We start from the raw sequence: 23,072 nt of genomic DNA on the forward strand, positions 1-23,072 counted from the left end.
GTGTGTCTGTATATTTGTGTATGTTTATATATGTGTGTGTGTGTGTGTGTTTGTGTGTGTGTTTATATATGTGTGTGTGTTAATATATGCACGCCTGTTAATATACACTGTGTGCACAATTATTAGGCGTGAGTATTTTGGCCATATCATAATTTTTATGCATGTTTTCCAACATCAAGCTGTATAAACTTGAGTGCTTATAGTATTTAAGCATACCAGGTGATGTGTATTTGCGTAATGAATGAGGGTGTGGCCTAAGGAGATCAACACTCTATGTCAAGGTGTGCATAGTTATTAGACAGCTTCTCTTCCTCAGGCAAAATGGGCTGAAAAAGAGATTTAACGGACTCTGAAAAGTCAAAAATTGTAAAAAGTCTTACAGAGGGATGCAGCACTCTTGAAATTGCTAAGATATTGGGGCGTGACCACAGAACCATCAAACGTTTTGTTGCAAATAGCAAACAGGGTCGCAAGAAACGTATTGAGAAGAAAAGACGCAATTAACTGCCAAAGATTTGAGAAGAATCAAACGTGTAGCTACCAGGAACCCATTATCCTCAAGTGCTGCCATATTCCAGAACTGCAACCTACCCAGAGTGCCCAGAAGTACAAGGTGTTCAGTGCTTAGAGACATGGCCAAGGCTGAAACCCGACCACCACTGAACAAAACACACAAGTTGAAACGTCAAGATTGGGGCAAAAAATATCTGAAGTCCGATTTTTCAAAGGTTTTATGGACTGATGAGATGAGAGTGACTCTTGATGGACCAGATGGATGGGCCCGTGGCTGGATCAGTAACGGACACAGCGCTCCACTTCGACTCAGACGCCAGCAAGGTGGAGGTGGGGTACTGGTATGGGCTGGTATTATAAAAGATGAGCTAGTTGGACCTTTTCGGGTTGAAGATCAACTCCCAAACCTACTGCCAGTTTTTAGAACACTTTCTTTCTTTTTTGAAGACACTTTCTTCAAGCAGTGGTACAGGAAAAAGTCTGCATCTTTCAAGAAGACCATGATTTTTATGCAGGACAATGCTCCATCGCATGCAACGAAGTACTCCACTGCATGGCTAGCCTGTAAAGGCCTTAAGGATGAAAAAATAATGACATGGCCCCCTTCCTCACCTGACCAGTGCATCGTCATTCCTAAGTAACTTTTGTTGTTGGCGGACTAAAGGTCTGCGGTGATGGACACATGTTCCAGGGAGGAATCGAAAATTATTTTGAGCTTCGATTCCATGTCGGTATAACACTTGTTCAGGTAATGGGAAAATGTTTTCCTGTCGGATCTTGGCTTGCGAGTGGCGGGTATTTTATCTAGTATTTTTCTAAATCTGGGCGATTCAATAGTCGACAGGGGAAGCATGTCTTCTAGAATTAACCCTGCAACCAGCCTGTCTTTCTGTGTCACCTGCTCTTGCGCTCCAACACTTGAACACTGCTTCGCACAAGCAGCTATGTCACTCAAATCGATCGCTATGGCAACGTGCGAGGCAAGCAGGCGCTGCAGACACACAGGCAGCAGGCATGCACGCACCACAGCAGATCAGAACTTTACACGCAGGCAAACACGGCTTGGGTAACGCAGGAAAGCGCATTACTATAGTCTAGAAAAGTAGTGCAGTTACCGATATTTTAAATGTAATGCCTTACTTTACTTCTTTACCCAATAAAGTAATATCGTTACTTTGTAATGCGTTAACCCCAACATTGTGCACGTGTGTCTTAATTTCTGCGTGTGCCTGTATTAATATGCGTGTGTGTGTGTGTTAATATAAGCGTGTGTTTGTTAATATATGGGCGTGTTTGTTTGTTCATATATGCATGTGTGGATTCATGTATGTCCTCAGACAGAGAGATGTGGAGAGAGAGAGCAAGAGACTATAACTGTACTTAAAGGTGTACTAGAAGGTGTGGAGGTGTGTCAGTGTGTCTGTGGACCCTCCTACATCTGGGGACACTCTGTAGAAGGACAGAGAGCCAGCAGGCCGGTCCAGATACACTCCTACTCTGGTGGAGCCAGCGGGGGGGAGAGGTATGGCTGTATAGCTACCGTTGTACTGGGCAGAGTAACGACCATCAGAACAATAAAGACTCCAGGACTTGTTGTTGTGTCCAAGCCAGCTGTCACCCCCTCCTCTCCTTGGGATTCCTCTGAATGTCACTCCTATATAAACACGTCCTTCCCTCTCTACCTCCCAGTAGCAGCGGCCAGTCAGACCCTCTCTACACAACACCTTGGGCCAGACGTCAAATCTCTCTGGGTGATCCGGACACGACTGGTCCTCTTCTTTGTCTCACATACACACACACACACACACACACACACACACACACACACACACGCCAAACTGTTGGAAGGGGAAGTACTAGAGAGAGAGAGAGAGAGAGAGAGATATTAAGGGCTATACAAATGGAATTTAAATTGAGAGAGAGACACAGTGACGCAGAAAGAGACAGAGAGACAGTGAGAGAGTGAGACAGCGAGAGAGTAGGAGGAAGCAGAAGAGATCTCACGTTGGTTTTCCTTCTGTGGGGAACAAGCTGTGAGGGTCTGGTCTCAGGAGGGGGTCTGGTCTGGGGGGTCTGGTCTGAGGAGGGGGTCTGGTCTGGGGGTCTGGTCTGGAATGTGTGAAATGGTGCAGCCATTTGTTAATTGTTATTTATTTAGCATACATACTGTGCATGCAGGGGCGTAGGAATGAGTTTAACATTGGGGGGGACACATATCGGAAACCTGACAGATCCGTTAATGGTTTGAAATACAGAAATATGTCATAAATTAACTACACTGAAAAAATTCACAAATATATTTTATTCTACTAAAAAGATACATTTGTAAATGTATAGGAAAACACATTTTGAATGGCAGTAATGAACTGATAAATATCAAATCAATTCTTTAATTGCACGCTCAATCATCCAGTTTTTTTAAGAATAAGAAGCGGTGACAAGACGCGGTGTTGCGCTTTCAAAATAAAATAAAATATTTTTCTCCACCCGGTATAATCTTTAGGTGGGACAAATGCGCCTGTCTCCAATATTGGAGGGGACACGTCCCCCCCGGTTCCTACGTCCTTGTGTGCATGTATTACTTTTTGAATCAATTATTTTTTATATCCAATATAATCATCTGACCTACCTCTGGTCCAGCAGTCCTACTGGGTTACAGAACCTCTGGTCCAGCAGTCCTACTGGGTTACAGAACCTCTGGTCCAGCAGTCCTACTGGGTTACAGAACCTCTGGTCCAGCAGTCCTACTGGGTTATAGAACCTCTGGTCCAGCAGTCCTACTGGGTTATAGAACCTCTGGCCCAGCAGTCCTATTGGGTTACAGCAGAACATCTGGTCCAGCAGTCCTACTGGGTTATAGAACCTCTGGTCCAGCAGTCCTACTGGGTTACAGAACCTCTGGTCCAGCAGTCCTACTGGGTTATAGAACCTCTGGTCCAGCAGTCCTACTGGGTTACAGCAGAACCTCTGGTCCAGCAGTCCTACTGGGTTATAAAACCTCTGGTCCAGCAGTCCTACTGGGTTACAGCAGAACCTCTGGTCCAGCAGTCCTACTGGGTTATAGAACCTCTGGTCCAGCTGTCCCACTGGGTTATAGAACCTCTGGTCCAGCTGTCCCACTGGGTTATAGAACCTCTGGTCCAGCTGTCCTACTGGGTTATAGAACCTATTGTTAGATTTCAGCTTATCTCTAAACCGTTCTTAAAGACTCTGCGTTGTGTATTTCTCCGTCGTAGTAGTGATGCTTGAAGTGGAAATCAAAGCAACTTGACAGGATGGATCAGAGGGTCGAATAGATGGTTTATTGGAGGATGTAATACAGCACAGGTACAGACTTAGGCGGGATAGCCTCAGTCTCCCGACGTGCTCCTCGGCTGTCGATCCCTCTGCTCTCCGAACCAAAGGTTTGGGGCGAGTATTATAGGAAAGAAAGCGTGAATAACAAAATAACAGACGCAGTGTCTCCCTTGATAAGGTATATGGCCCTGGCTCTGTCGCAGACGACCGGGTGGGTCCGTCCTTGTTGGGACATCACAAATGGAGGAATGTTGGAACCAACACCTCGTATCAGTAGGAGAGGCACTGGCCTGTTCCTAGACTGAGAGATGTGAACACAGAGATACACTAAATAACACCAACACTCTACATTCCTCCCTCTCCCTCCCTCCCTCCCTCCCATCACCCTTTAAATGAGAATTCAGTGTATCTACTGGTCAACAATTAACAATTACCAAAATCAACTAACTAAAGCATAAAATGCAATAGTAAACATAAAAGTTTGCTCATCATACACAAGTAAACCAGGTGTAAGCTACTTAAAAAAGAAAAAAACTCATTAGGTTACTCATGATTAAACTAAAACTGATTTTTTCTTTATAAAATAAAGGAAATGGACTGTCCAGACACCTCCCTCTGCTGGGCGGTGAAGCTCCACCTTTCTCTGACAGCTCTCTCTGTCCCCAGCAGAAAAGTGGTTCTGTTAGTCTCACAACATTAAAGGGCCCAGAGGAAGGGGGGACGGTGATTCGGTGAAACAGACATGGAGATAACTCGATGACCACATAGAGCATAATAACGGAAAGGACAAACGGCAGAGCCATTTGGACTATCTAAGAAAACATAGAGCCACCCAACCCGCTGAGCCATCCCACACATGTAAATCAGTCTGTATCCCACCTCCATCCTGATCAGGCCAGAGCAGCTCATCTCCAACACAGCAGAGCTCACCTGAGGCCTCTTTTATGCTCTCACACATGATTGAAGTGTTTTGCCAGTTGAGTTTGAACAGGGGAGAAGTGAGCGAGACCAATTGGTAATTGGGCGTGGCGTTTTGAAGGCCGGTGATTACCAGGCGTGTGCTAAATGATCTGTGCTTCGAGTTTTGAAATAAGAGATTTAGAATTTCGGTCTGCGTGAAAACAATGGAATTGTGCTTAGAGTTTAGCAGTCTGGAGTCTTGTTGTTGACACATGAGCTTCAAGTTTTCAGAATTGTGTGCATGGTTTCATTTTTTGTGCGTTTACAATCGTGAAAAACTGTAAGACCTGGGACAACTGGGGAGCAGTGTATTACCCCTAACCCCCTCCAGCCCCCGTCACGCACTCATCGTGTGGGTGGGTGTGTGTGTGTGTGTGTGTGTTTACAACCGACACAGATACACTGAGGAATCATCCAGATATAACCCAAACCCAGGGAGGAGGTCCTCCTGGGCGAAGGTGGACCAGAAGGTGTGGAGGTGTGTCAGTGTGTCTGAGGACCCTCCTCCACCTGGGGACACTCTGTAGAAGGACAGAGAGCCAGCAGGCCGGTCCAGATACACTCCTACTCTGGTGGAGCCAGCGGGGCGGAGAGGTATGGCTGTTTGACTACCGTTGTACCAGGCAGAGTAATGAACATCAAGACAAATAAGACTCCAGGACTTGTTGTTCATTCCAAGCCTGCTGTCATCATCCCTTCTTCTCCTTGTGATTCCTCTGTGTGTCACTCCTATATGAACACCTCCTTCCCACTCTACCTCCCAGTAACAGCGGCCAGGCAGAGCCTCTCTACCCAACACCTGGGACTGGGAGTCAAATCTCTCTGGGTGATCCGGATACGACTGGTCCTCTCCAACCAGCGTCACCTTTCTGTTGTCCTCAGACAGAGAGAGGAGTCTGTGGACCGTGTTGGGGTCCAGTGTGAGTTCACAGGCATCTGAGGGAGAACCAGACATGATGAGCTGCTGAACCGTTCTTCATCATCACCATCATCATCATCAACATCATCATCATCACTAGTATTGTTCTCCTGCATTCTTCATCTTCTTCCTGTTTCACGTTCATCTACTCTACAAACATTAACATAGAAAGACTAAATCATATCAGAGCTACTATAGTGGACTAGTGTACTATAGCTTCAGAAATACTGAACATTGTTTATAAGATCATTTAAGTTAAACTTAAATGTAAATCCCATGTGTGTGTGAGTGGCTGTCCCATTCAAACATTGAAGCCTAGAAAAATGTATAAACTGAATTTACTCTCGCAATATTGACACTTCATACATCAAAACGTTCAGCATGGTGAGCTCATTGCTCCTCTGGAATATCTTTAGTTATAGTCTACATACTTTTCAAGATATTTGACTTTGAAAGGTTCCAATACACATCCATTGTAATCCACCTGTGTAAACCACAGACTGAACCAGCTGAGCTCACATACAGGCTGGAAACTAACTGTTGGTATCATAGACCTGGTTAATACATACTACATTATACATACATAGACATGTACACATACGTACACACACCGACAAAAACATAGTAGCCATACATAAACACAGGGAAACATAGCTATACATACGTATACACAAGTCTGCATGTGAATGAGCGGACGTCGCCTCCTGCTGTGTGGATGGACTTTCCATCTCAATAGTGAGTGTGTGTTGTGATGAATCAAACACTTACATCTCTGTGGAGCTGGTTTCAGCCTCCACACTCCACCGTGCTCCACACTGGGGGGGAATCCAAGTGAGAGCAGCATGTTGAAACATTCACCTTCATCATCTGCTGTCTTATCACGTTCTACACAACATGTGTTACAGCTGCCTTTTCAAACCACTTCATCTAGCAGTGTCTCGAATCCTTGTAGGAGACTTTGTCCCTGAGTGGTGAGCTGTCCTCTCCATACCTGAGAGTGTCCAGTCTCCAGCGTGGATCCTCCAGTCCAGCAGAGAGCAGCGCAGCTCCAGAGTCTCCTGGGTGATTGTAGCTCAGGTCCAGCTCTCTCAGATGGGAGGGGTTGGAGCTCAGAGCTGAGGCCAGAGAAGCACAGCCTTCCTGTGTGACCAGGCAGCCAGACAACCTGCACACACACACACACACACACACACACACACACACACACACACACACACACACACACACACACACACACTTTCTTTTTTTGGGGGGGAGAGGGACACAAACAGCTATGTTTTATCGTAACAATTCTCAATTGCAAGAAAGTCGAGATGTGCCTGACTTTAGCCCACTAATCCATTATAGTGCTGCTCTATACCAGGCGTCCGTCCGTCTGTGGGCAGGTGGGGCGGAACCTACTTGCAAAAGCATGCTCCCAAAAAAACAGTTCCTCAGTAAATCATTGCTCCACGTCTCTTTTCAATAATGTGACTGTCACGTTAACTATCTCTAGTTTCTGTAGGCTGTCCGACTATTTTTGGTCTGTTGAAATCAAATTGATGATCGTGGCGATTCCAGTTGAGTTTGACATGTCATGTTGGGCAGGAACATACGTTCCTCCGTATGTTGATCACATAACCCTGCAGGCTTCAACAAGGATTTCATTCCGCGCTAACAGTGGATCCCCGTTGTCCCCCTTGTCCGTTCTATTTGGGAGACCCAGAGGTGAACTGTTCCCCGTGCCCCTTCTCACACATCTTCTGTGACAGCATCTTTTCAGCGAGCAGGGGCGCCTGCACTGCAGCTGCAGGGAGCACCAATGTGACAATTTCCCACAAAGTGATATGATAGATGATAGAAGACAGCTTCGTGGCGCAGATTATTAGTTTAGTGCTCGTGACGCCCCCATGTGTCATGAAAAAATACCGTAACTGTAGGGTAAAACTGACCTGAGAGTTTCCAGTGTACAGTGTGGACTCCCCAGTCCAGCAGAGAGCAGCTTCACTCCTGAATCCTGCAGATCATTGGTACTCAGGTCCAGCTCTCTCAGACTAGAGGAGTTGGAGCTGAGAACTGAGGCCAGAGCTTCACAGCATGTCTCTGACAGCTGACAGCTATTCAGCCTGCACAATAAACACGACATGTTAGGAACTGTGATTAATGCTTTATTTGAAATTTGTTATTAGACATGTTTTATAGTTAAACTAAATGTCAGTACAGTAGATCTTATATGACAAAATATGACTGCTTAATAAATATTCAACAAAGCTCCTGAAAATGTCCCTAAGTTCTAAGATGAAAATGTTATTAAACTTTATTAAACAACTCTAAAGTCCACCTTACTGACTACATGATTATGGGTAGAATAGGAATGAAATAAAACATACATATTATACAATCATTAACAGACTGAGTCCAACATACACCTTTTACTGTCATGGCAACACAATTAAGAGTGAGATTGAGATTGAGTTGAAGCGCGGCTGTTTTGCAGTGCCAGTGTGATCGCTCTATTGGGAAACATGACCCACTTAAGTTCCCATGAAGACCAGATCAGAAAACTAAAACACTGGTTTGTAATTTGTGAAAAGTTTAATTGAAAAGTCACTGCAGCACTAGCGCTATTCAAGAGCCTGTAAAGAAATGCACTATTCTGGATGACCCAGAGAAGAAGATAAATCCTAATTGGAGTATATTATCCAATCAGCAGCCGGTTATTATTAGTAGGTATTTGATTGAGGAGGAGGAGGATGAAGAGTTGGTTGGTGAGGAAAGAGATGTCGAGGCGCTGGCGGTAAAACAGAAACAGACCCCCTATGCAATCACAACATTAACTGATTTAAAGTCAGTGAATCTGTTACATGAATGGACACAGATGGATGGTAGGTTACCAAGGACATTTTCACGTCTATCAAAGGGGTGCGACCACATTTGTTAGGGTGCCACCAGATGAGAAAGTTGGGTGCACCGTTACAAAATGTGTCTTGAGCCCTGAGAGGACATATTTTACTTACTTAGACCTGTTAACTTCCTCTGATGTAGAACTTGGGGTGTAACTGTTTGACCATTGAGTGAAACTGACCTGAGAGTTTCCAGTGTACAGTGTGGACTCCCCAGTCCATCAGAGAGCAGCTTCACTCCTGAATCCTGCAGATCATTGGTGCTCAGGTCCAGCTCTCTCAGACTAGAGGAGTTGGAGCTGAGAACTGAGGCCAGAGCTTCAAACCATCTCTTTGACAGCTGACAGCCATTCAGCCTATAAACACAACATGTTAGGAAATGTGAATAAAATGACCTACATCTTTTATTTTTAATGTATGAAGGATGTGTTGAAAAATGTAACAAAACATTTTTTATTAATTGAACATTAAATCCATAAATGTTAATTTAATAATCGGTGTAACTTTTAACATGATTAAGTTACTGTCTTCATCTTTATTAGAAAAATGTTTTTAGTTTAACTTATGTTTGGTTAATACTGTTAAAATGTTTATATTTTAACAAGCAGTATTGTAGCATTGTGACTGTCAAGGAACGCATCTGCACATCGGATGTGGAACTTATATCTGTACCATTGCATCCTTTTCATCTGCCATGCGAGTTCCCTCAACTCTTTCCAACAGCAGTCTATGTACATCCCAAGGCGAATGCTGCCTCTGCCTCCAGCAATCCCTTTTACGTGTTGCAAAAATGACAAAAAAAATGTCAATTTCACCAGATGCTCCCAACTTCATTTTAGGTGATTTTAACCATGCGTCCTTTAAAAATACACTCTCAAACTTTCAGCAATTTATCACCTGTCCAACCAGGCGGGGTCAGACACTTGATCTCTGTTATGGGTCAGGGGATGGGATGCATACAAATCACTGCAACTTCCCCCGCTGGGCTCAGCTGATCACAATTATGTGCATCTATTGCCGACATACAAGACTGCATGAGAGAAAATACTCAAATGAGGGAAAAAAAGAACTGGACAGAAGAAGCCGTGGATTGTCTAAGGGGATGTTATGAGAGCACGGACTGGGACATGTTTAAACAGTCCTGTGATGATGACTTGGACGAGCTGGCTGATGTAGTATGTTCATATTCTGCCTTCTCTAGAGACACAATTATACCATGCAAACAGGTTAACATGGATAAATGTTAACCATGGATGAACCATGGATTTCAACAATTTACATATTGGAGGGGAAGCATCTTTACAGCCAAAAAGAAACAAAGCAAAATGATTAGAGCAGGGCTTCTCAAAGAGGGGGTCGGTGAGGTGTCAGGGGGGACTTAGTGTCTTTATTCATGATTGAAAGATGAACAAGCCTCGAGTCACTAAATGGGATGAGACGGGCTTTTCCACGGTTGCTGCACTCAAAACAAAGTGCAGGTCCCAGCTTGACATTGAGCACGAGTTAAGAGTAGCAGTATCAAGTTTGAAGCCCAGATTTGAAAGGATGTGCAGTGCAACAAGGGCTCACTGCAGCCACTGAAATAGACAGAGCAAATTGTATTATTGTGTAGAGTTTAAATTGTGTATTATAAATATTGCTTGTTCTGATGCCTGCTCCCCTTCTCCTCCCCGCATTCCCTCGTTCCCTCCAACCAATCTGTCCCCACCCGCTAAACCTTGACATGATGAAATCAAAGTGCTGAACAATAAAAAAAAAGTATGGATACAAAACAAACAACAAACAAACAAATCAATAAAAAATAACACACACACACCACTCCAAATCCTTTCCCCTTGTCACCAAGGAGTCCATTGTGTACATAAAATAAATATCTTTCAGACCTAGAAGTATCAAATGAATGCTGATTTCCTCCCTCATATGATGATGTCCACAGAAGTAGCAAGAACATAGAGTGTAAAATAACCAAATGATACACTTAATATACCATGTACATGCAGGGCCGGCGATCGGCATAGGCGACCTAGGCAATCGCCTAGTGTGATAAATGTGTTGGGGTGCCCTCTGGTGGCGCCCTTAATAAATTAATAAAAATATAAGAAACAAGCGAAATGAAAGAAAACATGTTCCCAAATGGAACGGTCAAGGGAGGGGGCGGGGGATTAATTGTCAGGGCGCTCTGAAACCCCTTAAGCCCCCCCCCCAGCAAACAATATGAGATGTTTTGGCACAATGTAAACGTGCATTACAGAGCTCCAGCCGTGCAATATCCCGATAAGAAGAAAGCCATTCACTCACGACAATGCATGTGGTGGTTTCCAACGACAGGCTATCATTCTATTAGCAGCTGTGAGACCAGCCAATAGAAGACGCTTATTATTTATGGTTAGCTTTAAAGACGATGTGTGATTAAGTAAAAGCAAACACTGTGAGTGAGGGACAGACGGCTCCTTCGATGATACTAGACATGATGGATGAAACATTATAGCAAAATCTATTGACCTCTGGACACTGCCAAACAATATGATAAAAAGTATCAATGGAATTGTCTGGACAGAAATCACAATACAGGTTATCTCCGCTTTTCATTTGTTGTTAGATCCACCTGTACCCAAATTAGTATAATTTAGGTTACGTTTTGCAGCCATAAAAACACCTTTGCTCTTCTTGGTGTGACATGATAGTGCTTATTCTTAAATCTATGTACATCAACTTCGAGAAAATGTGACTCTTGTATAAAAGCAAAGTGAATATTCTTCCTGTAAAGGAGCTTCAGAGTGCTTGCCCGCTTCTGAGAATTAAAGGAGACATATTATGGTGTTTTCCCAACAAGTAAACGTGTTTTTGAAGCTGTTTAGGAAAAAAAAAATCTTGCCTACCGCTATTCCCCTGTTTCAGTCCCTTCAGAATGCGCTGTTTTTGGTGTCTGTAGCTTTAATGCAAATGAACTGCTGCCCATTGACCAATGAGCTGTCAGAGTGAACCACAGCATGGAGGAGAAGGGATTGTTGACGTTTACGGACTCCTGGAGCTCTATATCTATATAATATAATATAATAATAATAATATTATGCATGGGTATTTATATAATATTATATCTAATATCACGGCCAAAAGCTATGTGCGCCTCGGATGATATTATAAATCATAAAGACTGCCTCTGACGTCTCTGGTACTTCCACAACAAGTAAAGACTCGTAGTGGGGGTTATCTCGGCCATGGTTGAGAAGAATTGGGGGAGAGGAACTTCGGCCTTGACTCTCTGAAGTCCATGAACCGCGACATGGAGGAGAAAGGGATTGCAGTCCGGGAGCTGAGCTGCCGGACTGCCGCCGAGCAAACCCCAGCTGGACCTGCCAGCTTCGGCGGCAGTTCAGCTCCCGGAATACACTATGGAAAGCCAAGATGGCCACAATCCGGCCCTCGATTGGCGCGGTAAAAGGGCTAAACCGGCCGGATGCCGTTTAAACGCTCTAAGCCACGGCTTGGACGCATTTAGCCGCGGATAATTAGCTGCTTTTGCATTCCTAATAGCCGCGGCTTTTAGGTATGCAAAACGAGCCCCTCCCTCTTTTTTGCTTGACCACTAAGTTTGAAAGCTTTCTAACCAATCAGTGAAGAGAAATGCCAGACTAAAGTAATGCATTGTCGAGAGCTGTGAGTGCCTGCCATGTTACGCCATAACATAAAACTGTTGACTATAGTTTCTCTGCAGTATAATACACTACAATGTAATGACCACCACTAGCTACTGGAAAATACATTTGTGTCTAGTACATTGTTATTATATATGTTAGGCTATATATTGCGATGGCAGTGTGCGAAATACCCGTCAATATTCGGGGATGTCCTCATCCCCCGATTGTTGCGCAACACCGTTCTAAATGTTCTCAATATGCAGTAGCCTAGGCCATAACATTACAATATTTTGTGGATGCAAGCCAAGACAATCAGTCTATATCTATAGCCTACATGACAACGCACGCACACACTTAAAACACACTCGTAAAGCAAAACTGACATAGGAGCCTGCATTGGCTAAAGCTGTTGGGATGCACGTTGTTTTATAACAAGGGGAGGAAAAGTTGTGCATTACAATGCAAACACGAAAATAATTGGCACCATTCTTGCGCACTAGGAAGAACAATCAACTGAATAAATGCCAGGTATATAGCCTATCGAACACGGGCACACAATCAGTGGACTTGCAAATGAGAGCCTGCAGTATGACCGATCTTGTGACACTATTTAACCCTCCATCTACAGCTAATACGATCAGATAGATACATCATTAAACACATACACAAAGCCAACAACAAGCCAAACATCAGACGGCAGGTGCGCTCTCTCTCGCACAATCACACAATCACTCCAACTTCTCCAACTCAAAGGCAAGGCTGTTTCACTAAGACCACAAACAACCACAACTAACCATGCAGTAGGCTACCTATCCACAACAAAGCACAACAATCAGTTCTATACATTGGGCAAAAAAAAATAGAACATATTTGTGAATAAATGTTTTGAATTTTGAAAACTGGACATGGTGAGCTTAAAAACATTTAAGTGACCATAAGTGAGATGGCCTAAAACGGAATGCAAATAAATTATTCTAGGAAATAGGCTTTCAGGATCAATTCAGATGTTAAACTGTTCTGTACTGTACTTTATGTGGGGCGCTCGTGCGCAGTAATGGTGTAGACGTGTTTTTTGAATGCTGCGTGCCATCTTCTTAATTTTATCGATAAAACACTGCAATTTTTTTCCGCTCAGACGCCGTATAAGCTTTTCTGCAACCTCTCGGTGGTGTTTCGGTGTCATAATGCCGAAGAAAATCAATAGCTAAAGTCACAGCTCTCGTGAATGGCTTAAAGACATCCCTGGAGGGCCGCCTTGACTTAATTGAAGGCTCCCTATCCTCGCTTCAGAATAAACACCACGAAAATGAGGCTTGCTTCGGGGATTTCGACGAGGCCCTGTCAGCTGCGGATGGCCGCGTCACAATGCTGGAAGCTACAGTCAACGAGCTACAGGTGGCTAATGGTCTCCTTGAAGCTAAAGTGAAAGACCTGGAGGGCCGCTCCCGCCGACTGAACGTCGGAATCGTGGGCATTAAAGGGCAACCCTACTGACTTTGTTTCAAAGTTGATTCTGGAGCTACTCGGCCAAGACAACTTCAGCAAGCCTGTAAAAATTGACCGCCCAAGCCGCAGCCTAAAGAACAGCCGCGGGTCATCATCGCCAAGGTACACAACGACCGAGACGTTTTCAACATACTATGGCTCAGTCGTCAACATGCACCCCTGCACTACCACGGTCAGAGGATCTCCATATTCCCAGACTACACTATCACAGCGACAGGCCTTTAACAGCGTGAAGTGTTTTCTGTGTTTTCCAGCCAAGCTCCAGGTCGACTACAACAACACAACAAAGTCGTTTGATTCTCCGGCTGATGCTGAACGGTTTGCCAACTCTTCGGTCTGAGCAGATTCTTCCTAACTAAGCACACATACTCTTTTATATTCAAAAGAATGAACATTAAGGTTGTAAGACGCATTTGTACTGGGTAGTGGGAATTTAACCTCTTGTTTTTCATGCACTTTACTTTCCAAGACTTTGCCTCATGCACAAACGTTCCATGCACGTCGATGGATGTCTCCCCTGTGGCGTTTGCCATTATTTTAAGTTGACATGATTCCCATGGGGTGTTTTTTTCCCCTGTTTTCGTTGAAGTTGAATATGAAGCAATGTTACATTTTGTGTTGTGGGACTTAATGTGCGTCATGCTGCGTTTACCATGGTGCATAGAATAACTGCCGGGTCATTTGGATTTGCTATCTTCAGGACTAATCATTATTTGCTGACCGGCCCGGTCTCTCTAAGCTTGAATGTTTTGAAGTTGTAAGTATATAATGCCGCACCGTTATATACTACCTATATTATATACTACCTTCCCACATATCCTACCATGTGTGATCTGAATGATTCTTTATACTAGGATACTTCCTGAAAGTGCAGTTTTCATGTGTTGGAGATGCGCACGTTGCGCTAGTGTAGGTGGGTTTTTCAGTATGCAGTCTGGTGTTTTCTGTTATCCGGCAGCCCCCTTGTTAAGTAGTGGGATTTACCGCTCAGTTTTTCCAGCGGGTTTTGTTTTTTTGGGGGGTTATGTGTGTTATTTTCTGTTCCCTTATGTCATTTTTGTCACTCAATGTCCTGCCAGCTCTCTGTATGACACATGTCAATTTTCATTTCTTGTCCCTCTCTTTAGATCCATGTTAATTACTCACTCAAGTTAAAAATGAGTCACATCACTTTCACTTCTTGGAATTGTAGGGGTATGGGCAAAGCTCTTAAACAGGGCAAAGTCTTTTCGCACTTAAAATCCCTGTCATCTGACATTGTTTTTTTACAGGAGACCCATATCCAAACTTCAGAGCAGAGACGTTTGCGATCTGTGTGGGTGTCTCAGGTGTACCAGTCCACCTTTTCTTCCAAGGCGAGGGGGGTAGCCATTCTTGTTTGCAGAACCATTCCATTTGTATTCAAATCGCAGACTACTGATCCAGATGGGAGGTTTGTTCTTGTAACTGGCACGGTCAAGTCATTTCCGTGAGTTCTCTTAAATATTCATGCCCCTAATTTCGACAGCCCTGAATTTTTCTGTAAAGTATTTAACGTCATTACTGAACATAATAATCACAATATAATTGTCGGTGGTGGTTTTAATTGTTACTTTGACCCGCTGTTGGATAGATCATCCTCGAAAGTAGCCCCATTATTGAAATCAGTACCCGTTCTCATTAATCTTGTCAAATCATTTGACATGGTTGACATCTGGAGGCACCAGCACCCCTTAGAGAGGCAATATTCTTTTTTCTCCCCTGTGCATGGATCTTTCACTAGAATCGATTATCTTTTGGTTGACTCTAGACTCATTTCTAATGTTATAAGTTCATCGTACCATAGTATTTTAATTTCTGATCACGCACCCCCTCAATGGTAATTGATTTCAATCTTTATGCCCCTCAATATATTCAACCCTTTATATTTAGATGACTCTTTCAGTGGCTACTTTTCAGCCAAGATCGCAGATTGTCTACTCATAAATGATAATGGTGCTGTCTCCGATTCTACTTTGTGGGAGGCCTTCAAGGCCGTTATAAGAGGCCATGTCATCTCGTTTCAGTCGTCTCGTAAAAGGGCCAGGCTTAGGCGTTTAACTGACATCGAAGCTGATCTGGCAGCATTGGAGGATTCTTACCGTGACACTGGTTCCGATGACACCCTTAGTGCTATTTTCAAAGTAAAATATGAATATAACCATATCCTTGGCGAGCAGGTTGGGAACAATATTCGCAAACTAAAGCAGAAGCATTTCAAGTTGGGCGAAAAAGCCGATAAATTGTTATCCAGGCAGCTGAAGGGCGTCCAAGCTGAAAGAGCAATACATAAAATATGTTCATCCACTGGACAGCTATTAACCAATCACAAGCAGATCAATGAAAGATTTTTTAGCTTTTATAACCAGCTGTACACCTCTAAATCTGCTGCAACTGACTCTGATATTGCTAGCTTTCTCCATACATTAGATATCCCAGTCCTCTCAAAGCCTGCAAGACAGGAACTGGACTCTGACTTTACCCTAGAGAAGATAAAAAATGCCATTCGGTCCTTTCCAAACGGCAAAGCATGCAGCCCTGATGGCTTTGGTATAGAATTCTACAAGTCGCATATAGATGTTATCGCACCTCTTCTGCTCCGTATGATTAATTGCTCTTTAAAAAATGCTACTTTCCCTCACACTTTGTACGATGCACATATTTGTGTCCTCCTGAAAAAAGACAGAGATGAGACTAACGTTGCTTCATATCGCCCCTTAAGTCTGCTTAATTCAGATCAAAAAATAATTGCAAAAGGGCTGACTAATCGGTTAAACAAATATATTGGTACTTTAATTCATCCCGATCAATCGGGTTTCATCCCTGATCGATATTCCTTCTCAAACACCAGGTGTCTGCTAAATGTAATGTATTCAAATAAGTTGCCCCATGCGGCTGTTATCTCTTTAGATGCTCACTAGGCTTTCGACCAGGTAGAGTGGAGGTACATGTTTGCTACTCTCGATAAATTTGGTTTTGGGTCGAAATTTATGGCTATACTAAAGATGCTTTACGCTAGTTCTCAATCTTCTGTTCTAACTAATCATGATAGGTCCCCATCATTCCAGTTGCACCGTGGCACCAGGCAGGGCTGTTGCCTCTCTCCAATGCTCTTCGCTCTGGCTCTAGAGCCGCTAGCCATAGCCATTAGAGCTAGCGCCCAAATTTCTGGCATAAGGTGTGGCGAATCTGACTGCACCATTGGGCTGTACGCGGATGACGTGGTTTTGTCTCTTTCCGACGTGAGGACATCCCTTTCACCCCTTCTCAATCTGATAAGACAGCTTTGGGCGACTATCTGGGTTTACCATAAATTGGGGGAAGTCTGTTTTTATCCCTCTGTCTCACGGTCTCGACCCCAGCTTTCTTGACAATTTGTCCTTCAGAATTTCCCTTGACCATTTTTCGTACTTGGGTATTAATATCCCCAGAAATCCAAAACTTCTCTTCAAACTCAATTATTTGGATCTGGTGGATAAGCTTAAGAACATGATAGATAAATGGAAACTTCTCCCCCTTTGTTTGATTGGCCGTGTTAACATTATTAAAATGGTAGTACTCCCCAAATTCACATACCTTTTTCAGAATGTGCCCATTTTTCTCACTGCTTCTTTTTTTAAGCCGTTGGACTCTATCATCATGCCCTTTATCTGGGCCTCCAAGCCCCCCCATATTTCTAAAGCTCACTTACAGAAGCCCACGGAGGAAGGGGGTTTAGAATTCTATTCTTCAAACCTAACATTAATATGAAATTGCTACACAATAATCCTCTATAAAATCTTTAGTGATGGATTGCAACTGCCCTTACTGAAGTACTGTACAATAAGTAGAATTTGGAGGTACTTGTATTTAACTTATTATATTATATTTAATTAAACCGAGTTATCTCCAGATATTTGTGATAAACTGGAGGATGACGGTAGAAAATCCTCCTCAATAAATTATTGAAGAGCCCCCCTGGATCTGCGGGGAAAGTCAGTCACGCTGATTACAGGTGTTTTTAAAATGCGCACGACTCTCACAAGACAGCCACGCAACGGACATATGATTATCTTACATTATTTGATTTAGTGCTGTAGATTAAACTAGCAAACCATCGCAGGGAAATGTAACAAAGCTGTAGTTGAAAGATTCATCCACAAACATCCGAATAGAAAAACACTGTCTGGCAGGGACCATTTTAGTGCGTAATGACCACTGCTGCCTATGCTTGTGACAGTAATGCAATTATGCTGAATTATTTTGAGGACTTATAGGCTACTTGTAGTGAAGTATTTTTAACAGTGTGGAATCTACCACTGATCACTTTCTAAGCAAAATTAATCCGGTATTTCGCACACTGCCATCTTATTATAGCCTAACATATATAAATATAACACTGTACTAGACACAAATGTATTTTCCACTAGCTAGTGGTGGTCATTACATTCTAGTGTATTATACTGTAGAGAAACTAGTAAAGTCAACACAGCTTTATGTTACGGCGTAACACGGCAGGCACAGCAGCTCTCGACAATGCAGTAGTTTACTCTGGCATTTCTCTTCACTGATTTCAAAATCAGTGGTCATGCAAAAAAGATGGAGGGGCTCGTTTTGCATACCTAATAGCCGCAGCTAATAGGTATGCAAAAGCGGCTAATTATCCGCGGCTGAGCCGGAGCATAGCCACGGCTTAGAGCGTTTAAACCGGTCGCAATCCGTACGGATTCCGGCCGTCGTCCAGCCAGTTTAGCCTTTTGACCGCGCCAATCTAGGGCCGGATTGTGGCCCTCTTGGCTTTCCATAGTACACCGCCGGCAGCTCAGCTCCGGGAGGACAATCCCTTTTATTCATATTTGTTAAAATTGTAGTTTCGAATACAGACCGAACAAAAAACAGTTTGGTAGGATCGATGATCGGGCCAGCACTTCCCCCCCCCCCCCACACACACACACACACGCGTGTAATCCCCACACACACCTCCACACACACACACACACACACACACACACAAAAGAGAACACAGAAGAAAAAAAAAAAAAAAAAAAAATACAGTCCTCTCCAACAAGAAGGAAGAAGATTGCCCGCCCCCCAAAAAAATATACCAGTCATCATGGACGAACAGTCGCAGCCCCTCCACCCTTTATCAAAATAATAAAAGGGTTGCCTTTAAACTGTGGGTCAGTAAGCCATGCATAAATGGGACAAACTAACAGTATCAATTATCCTACAGTCATTAAACCTTGAATAACAAAGTTAAACAGAAAGGAATGCTGTCCGTTAAACATATTGGTCTGGGTAAGCTAGTAAGAGTAGCATGTGGCTACCAAAGAGCTGAAAATTGAAATTCTTAAAGCAAAACAGAAATTTAAGACTGAACTGGATACAATGGCTGCCAATATTCTGGGCTCAGCCTGGTCCAGTATGAAAACAATAACGGGCCTCCAGAATCAGAGAAACAGCAACTTCTCTCTCTAGTGGACTTCAAGTCGGACACTGAGTTTGCTGATGCTCTCAATTGCCGTTATAATAGTTTTGATACCCTTGATTTTAGCCATGAGGTTCAGGAACTTGGCTTTAAACTCAAAGACAAACAGCACTTTCAACTATGACAAAATGACAACGTCTTTCACTCGACAAAGGTCAACAAAAGTACAGGCCCTGACAATATATGTGGCCACCTACTTTTGCCTATGCAAAAGAGCTGAGCCCCATATTTGATCACATTTTTAATAAGTCCTTGCAGACACAGCATGTCCCTATGTCTGGAAGGATGCTGTGGTAGTCCCCGTCCCCAAATCAAGTGGTCCAAAATCCCCTTAATGATTTTAGACCAGAGGCTCTTGCATCAATTATAATGAAAAATTTAAAGAAAATTGGTAAGGTCAGAAATCATATGAAAAACTGAGCATGTACTTGACCCCATGCAGTTTGCCTACAGGCCACAGGGTGTAGAGGATGCCACTGTCACTTTGCTCCACTCACTTTTTAAACCCTTGGAGGGAAGTGGGTCTCATGTCCCCTCAAGTCTCCTCCAGAAAAAATAGACTAGTCATGGCCGATAATTGAGGATTTTGTGAAGTGGTGTGAGGAGTCACATCTTCAATTAAACATATCCAAAACAAAAGATAAGATAATTGCTTTTAGAAAACATGCTTCCCCTCACGATGGCACAACCATAAAAACACAACCAGTTGAACATGTGGATTCGTATAAATACCTTGGAACGATAATTTATTTTAAACTGAACTTTGTACTTGAACTTTGCTGTGTGTAAAAAGGGGCACCAGCGTCTTCACTGTCTGAGGAAACTGTTCTACCTCCATGTAGATAAAACCATAATGACCTTGTTTTATCGTGATATTATCAAATCTATTGTATCCTTTTCGAACTCACTTAATCAGGTGGTGAAATGGTCCAGTAAGTTAATAGGAGATTCTCAGCGGAACCCGGCCTCCCTGTACACTAGACAGGTACAGCTGATAACCGACTCCATTTTAAATGACCGTTTGCATCCTTTGCACAATGAGTTTCAACTTCTCCCTTCTGGAAAAAGGTTTTAAGTTCCAAGGTCTAAAACCAAGCATTGTTCCAGCTGCAATCACGCTGATGAACAAGCTGTAGAAACTGCGAAATTTGCACAAAATATATTAATTTGTTGGTTTTTAGATCATTTTATCTGGTTTTTACTATCTAAATTATGCTGGTCAATTGTGAGCGTCCTAATTGGGGTTAGAACTGGAGCACTTTAACCGTTTTACCTGACGGTCCCATATTTGTTTGTGTGTATGTGATGTCTGAAACTGCCTGTCTGAAACGGAATCCAACTTTTCAAAGGCAAAGAAAGATTACCTACGGATACAAATAAAGTAACCTGAACCTGAACCTGTTTAAAACATTGGATATTTAAATGTTTATTATGATTTGGGTGTATGTTAAATAGTTGAGTGAAAATGTCTTTTTTAATCTTTACGGCTTTTATATTGTATATTTTATTGTATATTTTGTGCTGTGTTTAATGTAATACATTATCACTGAACGTGCAGCAATTTTTCGATGTTATTAAAACTTATTTTCTAGTTTTATGTAAATTATCTTGTGTGTATTGTTATACATGTTATTAGTGAACGTCCAGATATGTTTTGTTATTTTTAATAACTTCTATACTCTAGGATTAGGTACAGTATATTGTTTTGAATGTATTGTAATACATGTTATAATTGAACCTAAAGAGATGTTTTGGATATTATTATGACTTATATTCTAGTATTATGTATAAAGTGTTGTTTGTATTGTAATACATGGTATTAGTGAACTTACAGAGATGTTTTGGAGGCTTTGACCACTGGCAGCAGCCTCAGAAGACCCTTCTCTGGAGCAGAGTATTTCTTCAGGTCAAACACGTCCAGCTTCTCTTCTGATGACAGTAAGATAAAGACCAGAGCTGACCACTGAGCAGGAGAGACACGTTTTTTGGAGAGGCTTCCTAATGTCAGGGACTGTTGGATCTCCCCCACTAGAGAACGGTCGTTCAGCTCATTCAGACAGTGGAACAGATTGATGCTTCGCTCTGTAGAGAGATCTCCACCTATCTTCTTCTTGATGTAAGACACTGTTTTCTTAGTGGTAAGTGAGCCCATTTCTATCTGTCCCAGACGACCTTGTTTAATCGGAGTGATCAGTGATCTACTTCGTGTCTGTCCCAGCAGACCTCGTAGTAGACTTTGATTGGTCTCCAGAGAGAGGCCCAGGAGGAAGCGGAGGAACAAGTCCAGGTGTCCGTTCTCACTCTCTAAGGCCTTGTCCACAGCACTCTGGTAGAAAAGTAGGAGTTTATCTTCACCGGTGGTGGGTGGTTCTTCTGAGAGCAGATTGACACCATCGTTGATGAAGGACAGAAAGACATAAAGGGCAGCCAGAAACTCCAGGAGGCTCAGATGGACAAAGCAGAACATCTTGTCACCTTGAAACAGCCCAAACTCCTCTTTAAAGATCTCGGTGATCACTCCTGAGTACACTGTGGCATCGTTGATATATTCTATACACTCTGCCAGGTCTTCCTCGTAGAAGATCAGGTAGCCATTCTCCAGCTGGTTAAAAGCCAGTTTTCCCAGAGAAACAATGATCTTCGTGCTCGGTGAACTCCAGCATCGATCTTTTTCAGCTATCCCATGATACTTAATGTCCCCCTGTATGGACTGAACCCTCAGGAAGAGGCTGTACATCTGAGTCATGGTCTTGGGCATCTCTTCTCCTTCCTGGGATGTTTTGATGAAGTCCTCCAGAACTCTAGCAATGATCAAACAGAAGACTGGGATGTGACACATGATGTGGAGGCTTCGTGATTTCTTGACATGGGAGATGATTGTGTTGGCCAGCGTCTCGTCTTTGAATCTCTTCCTGAAGTACTCCTCCTTCTGTGGGTCGCTGAACCCTCTGACCTCTGTCACCATGTCAACACACTCAGCAGGGATCTGATTGGCTGCCGCAGGGCGTGTGGTTATCCAGATTCTAGCCGAGGGAAGCAGGTTGCCCCTGATGAGGTTTATCAGCAGCACGTCCACCGAGGTGGACTCTGTGATATCAGTCCAGACCTGGGTGTTCTGGAAGTCCAGAGGAGGTCGACACTCATCCAGTCCATCCAAGATGAAGACAACTTGGAACTGGTCGTATCTGCAGATTTCTGCTTCTTTGGTCTCAATAAAGAAGCGATGAAGAAGTTTCACCAAGCTAAACTCTTTCCCTTTTAGTAAATTCAGCTCTCTGAAAGTGAGGAGAAACGTGAAGTGTATGTCGTGGTTGGCTTTGCCTTCAGCCCAGTCCTGAGTGAACTTTTGTGTTAAGATGGTTTTACCAATGCCAGCCACTCCAGTTGTCATTATTGTTCTGATTGGTTGATCTTGTCCAGGTAAGGGTTTAAAGATGTCTCCACATTTGATTGGTGTTTCCTCCTTGACTGGTTTCCTGGAAGCTGTTTCGATCAGTCTGACCTCATGTTCGTTGTTGACCTCTCCACTGCCTCTCTCTGTGATGAAGAGCTCTGTGTAGATGTCATTCAGAGGTGCTTTAGTGGTTCCCTGTAACACACACAAGAACTTCTTCTTCAAACTACGCTTGATTTTTACCAGGCACTCGACAGCAGCAGGTCCTAAATGAGAAAACAACAGAAGACATCAGTTAGTGGATGATGGCATCACTGGGAACATGTCAATATTTCCTGTTGAATTATCAACTTCATGATATTTAGTGGCTTCATAACTTGTGGTTGGAGAAGCTGGTCGTGACAAAGACTGCATGTTATAGATTCAAAATGTTGACTTGACTATTTCCTTTTTTCCACAGCAATATGATTGGAGGAGA

The 23,072-nt window shown here is 43.2% G+C and overlaps 1 protein-coding gene across 3 annotated transcripts in view; it reads right to left on the minus strand.

Moving 5' to 3' along the window:
• Nucleotides 1-4,216: 4,216 nt before the first annotated feature.
• The window catches only part of LOC307074326 (NLR family CARD domain-containing protein 3-like), a 44,747-nt gene continuing 25,891 nt past the window's right edge, over nt 4,217-23,072 (minus strand). For 2 of the 3 annotated variants that reach the window (XM_079734420.1, XM_079734421.1), the window contains exons 6-11: nt 21,033-22,860; nt 8,754-8,927; nt 7,621-7,794; nt 6,681-6,854; nt 6,458-6,504; nt 4,217-5,706 (exon numbers count right to left, since the gene is read on the minus strand). In XM_079734420.1, the coding sequence (XP_079590546.1) occupies nt 5,153-5,706; nt 6,458-6,504; nt 6,681-6,854; nt 7,621-7,794; nt 8,754-8,927; nt 21,033-22,860 (2,951 nt within the window). In that variant the 3' untranslated portion in view covers nt 4,217-5,152. The remainder of the gene's footprint in view (nt 5,707-6,457; nt 6,505-6,680; nt 6,855-7,620; nt 7,795-8,753; nt 8,928-21,032; nt 22,861-23,072) is intronic. The other variant, XM_079734422.1, reaches the window with a different exon arrangement.

The sequence above is a fragment of the Pollachius pollachius genome (assembly GCF_949987615.1).
Source record: "Pollachius pollachius genome assembly, chromosome: 4".
NCBI lineage: Eukaryota > Metazoa > Chordata > Actinopteri > Gadiformes > Gadidae > Pollachius > Pollachius pollachius.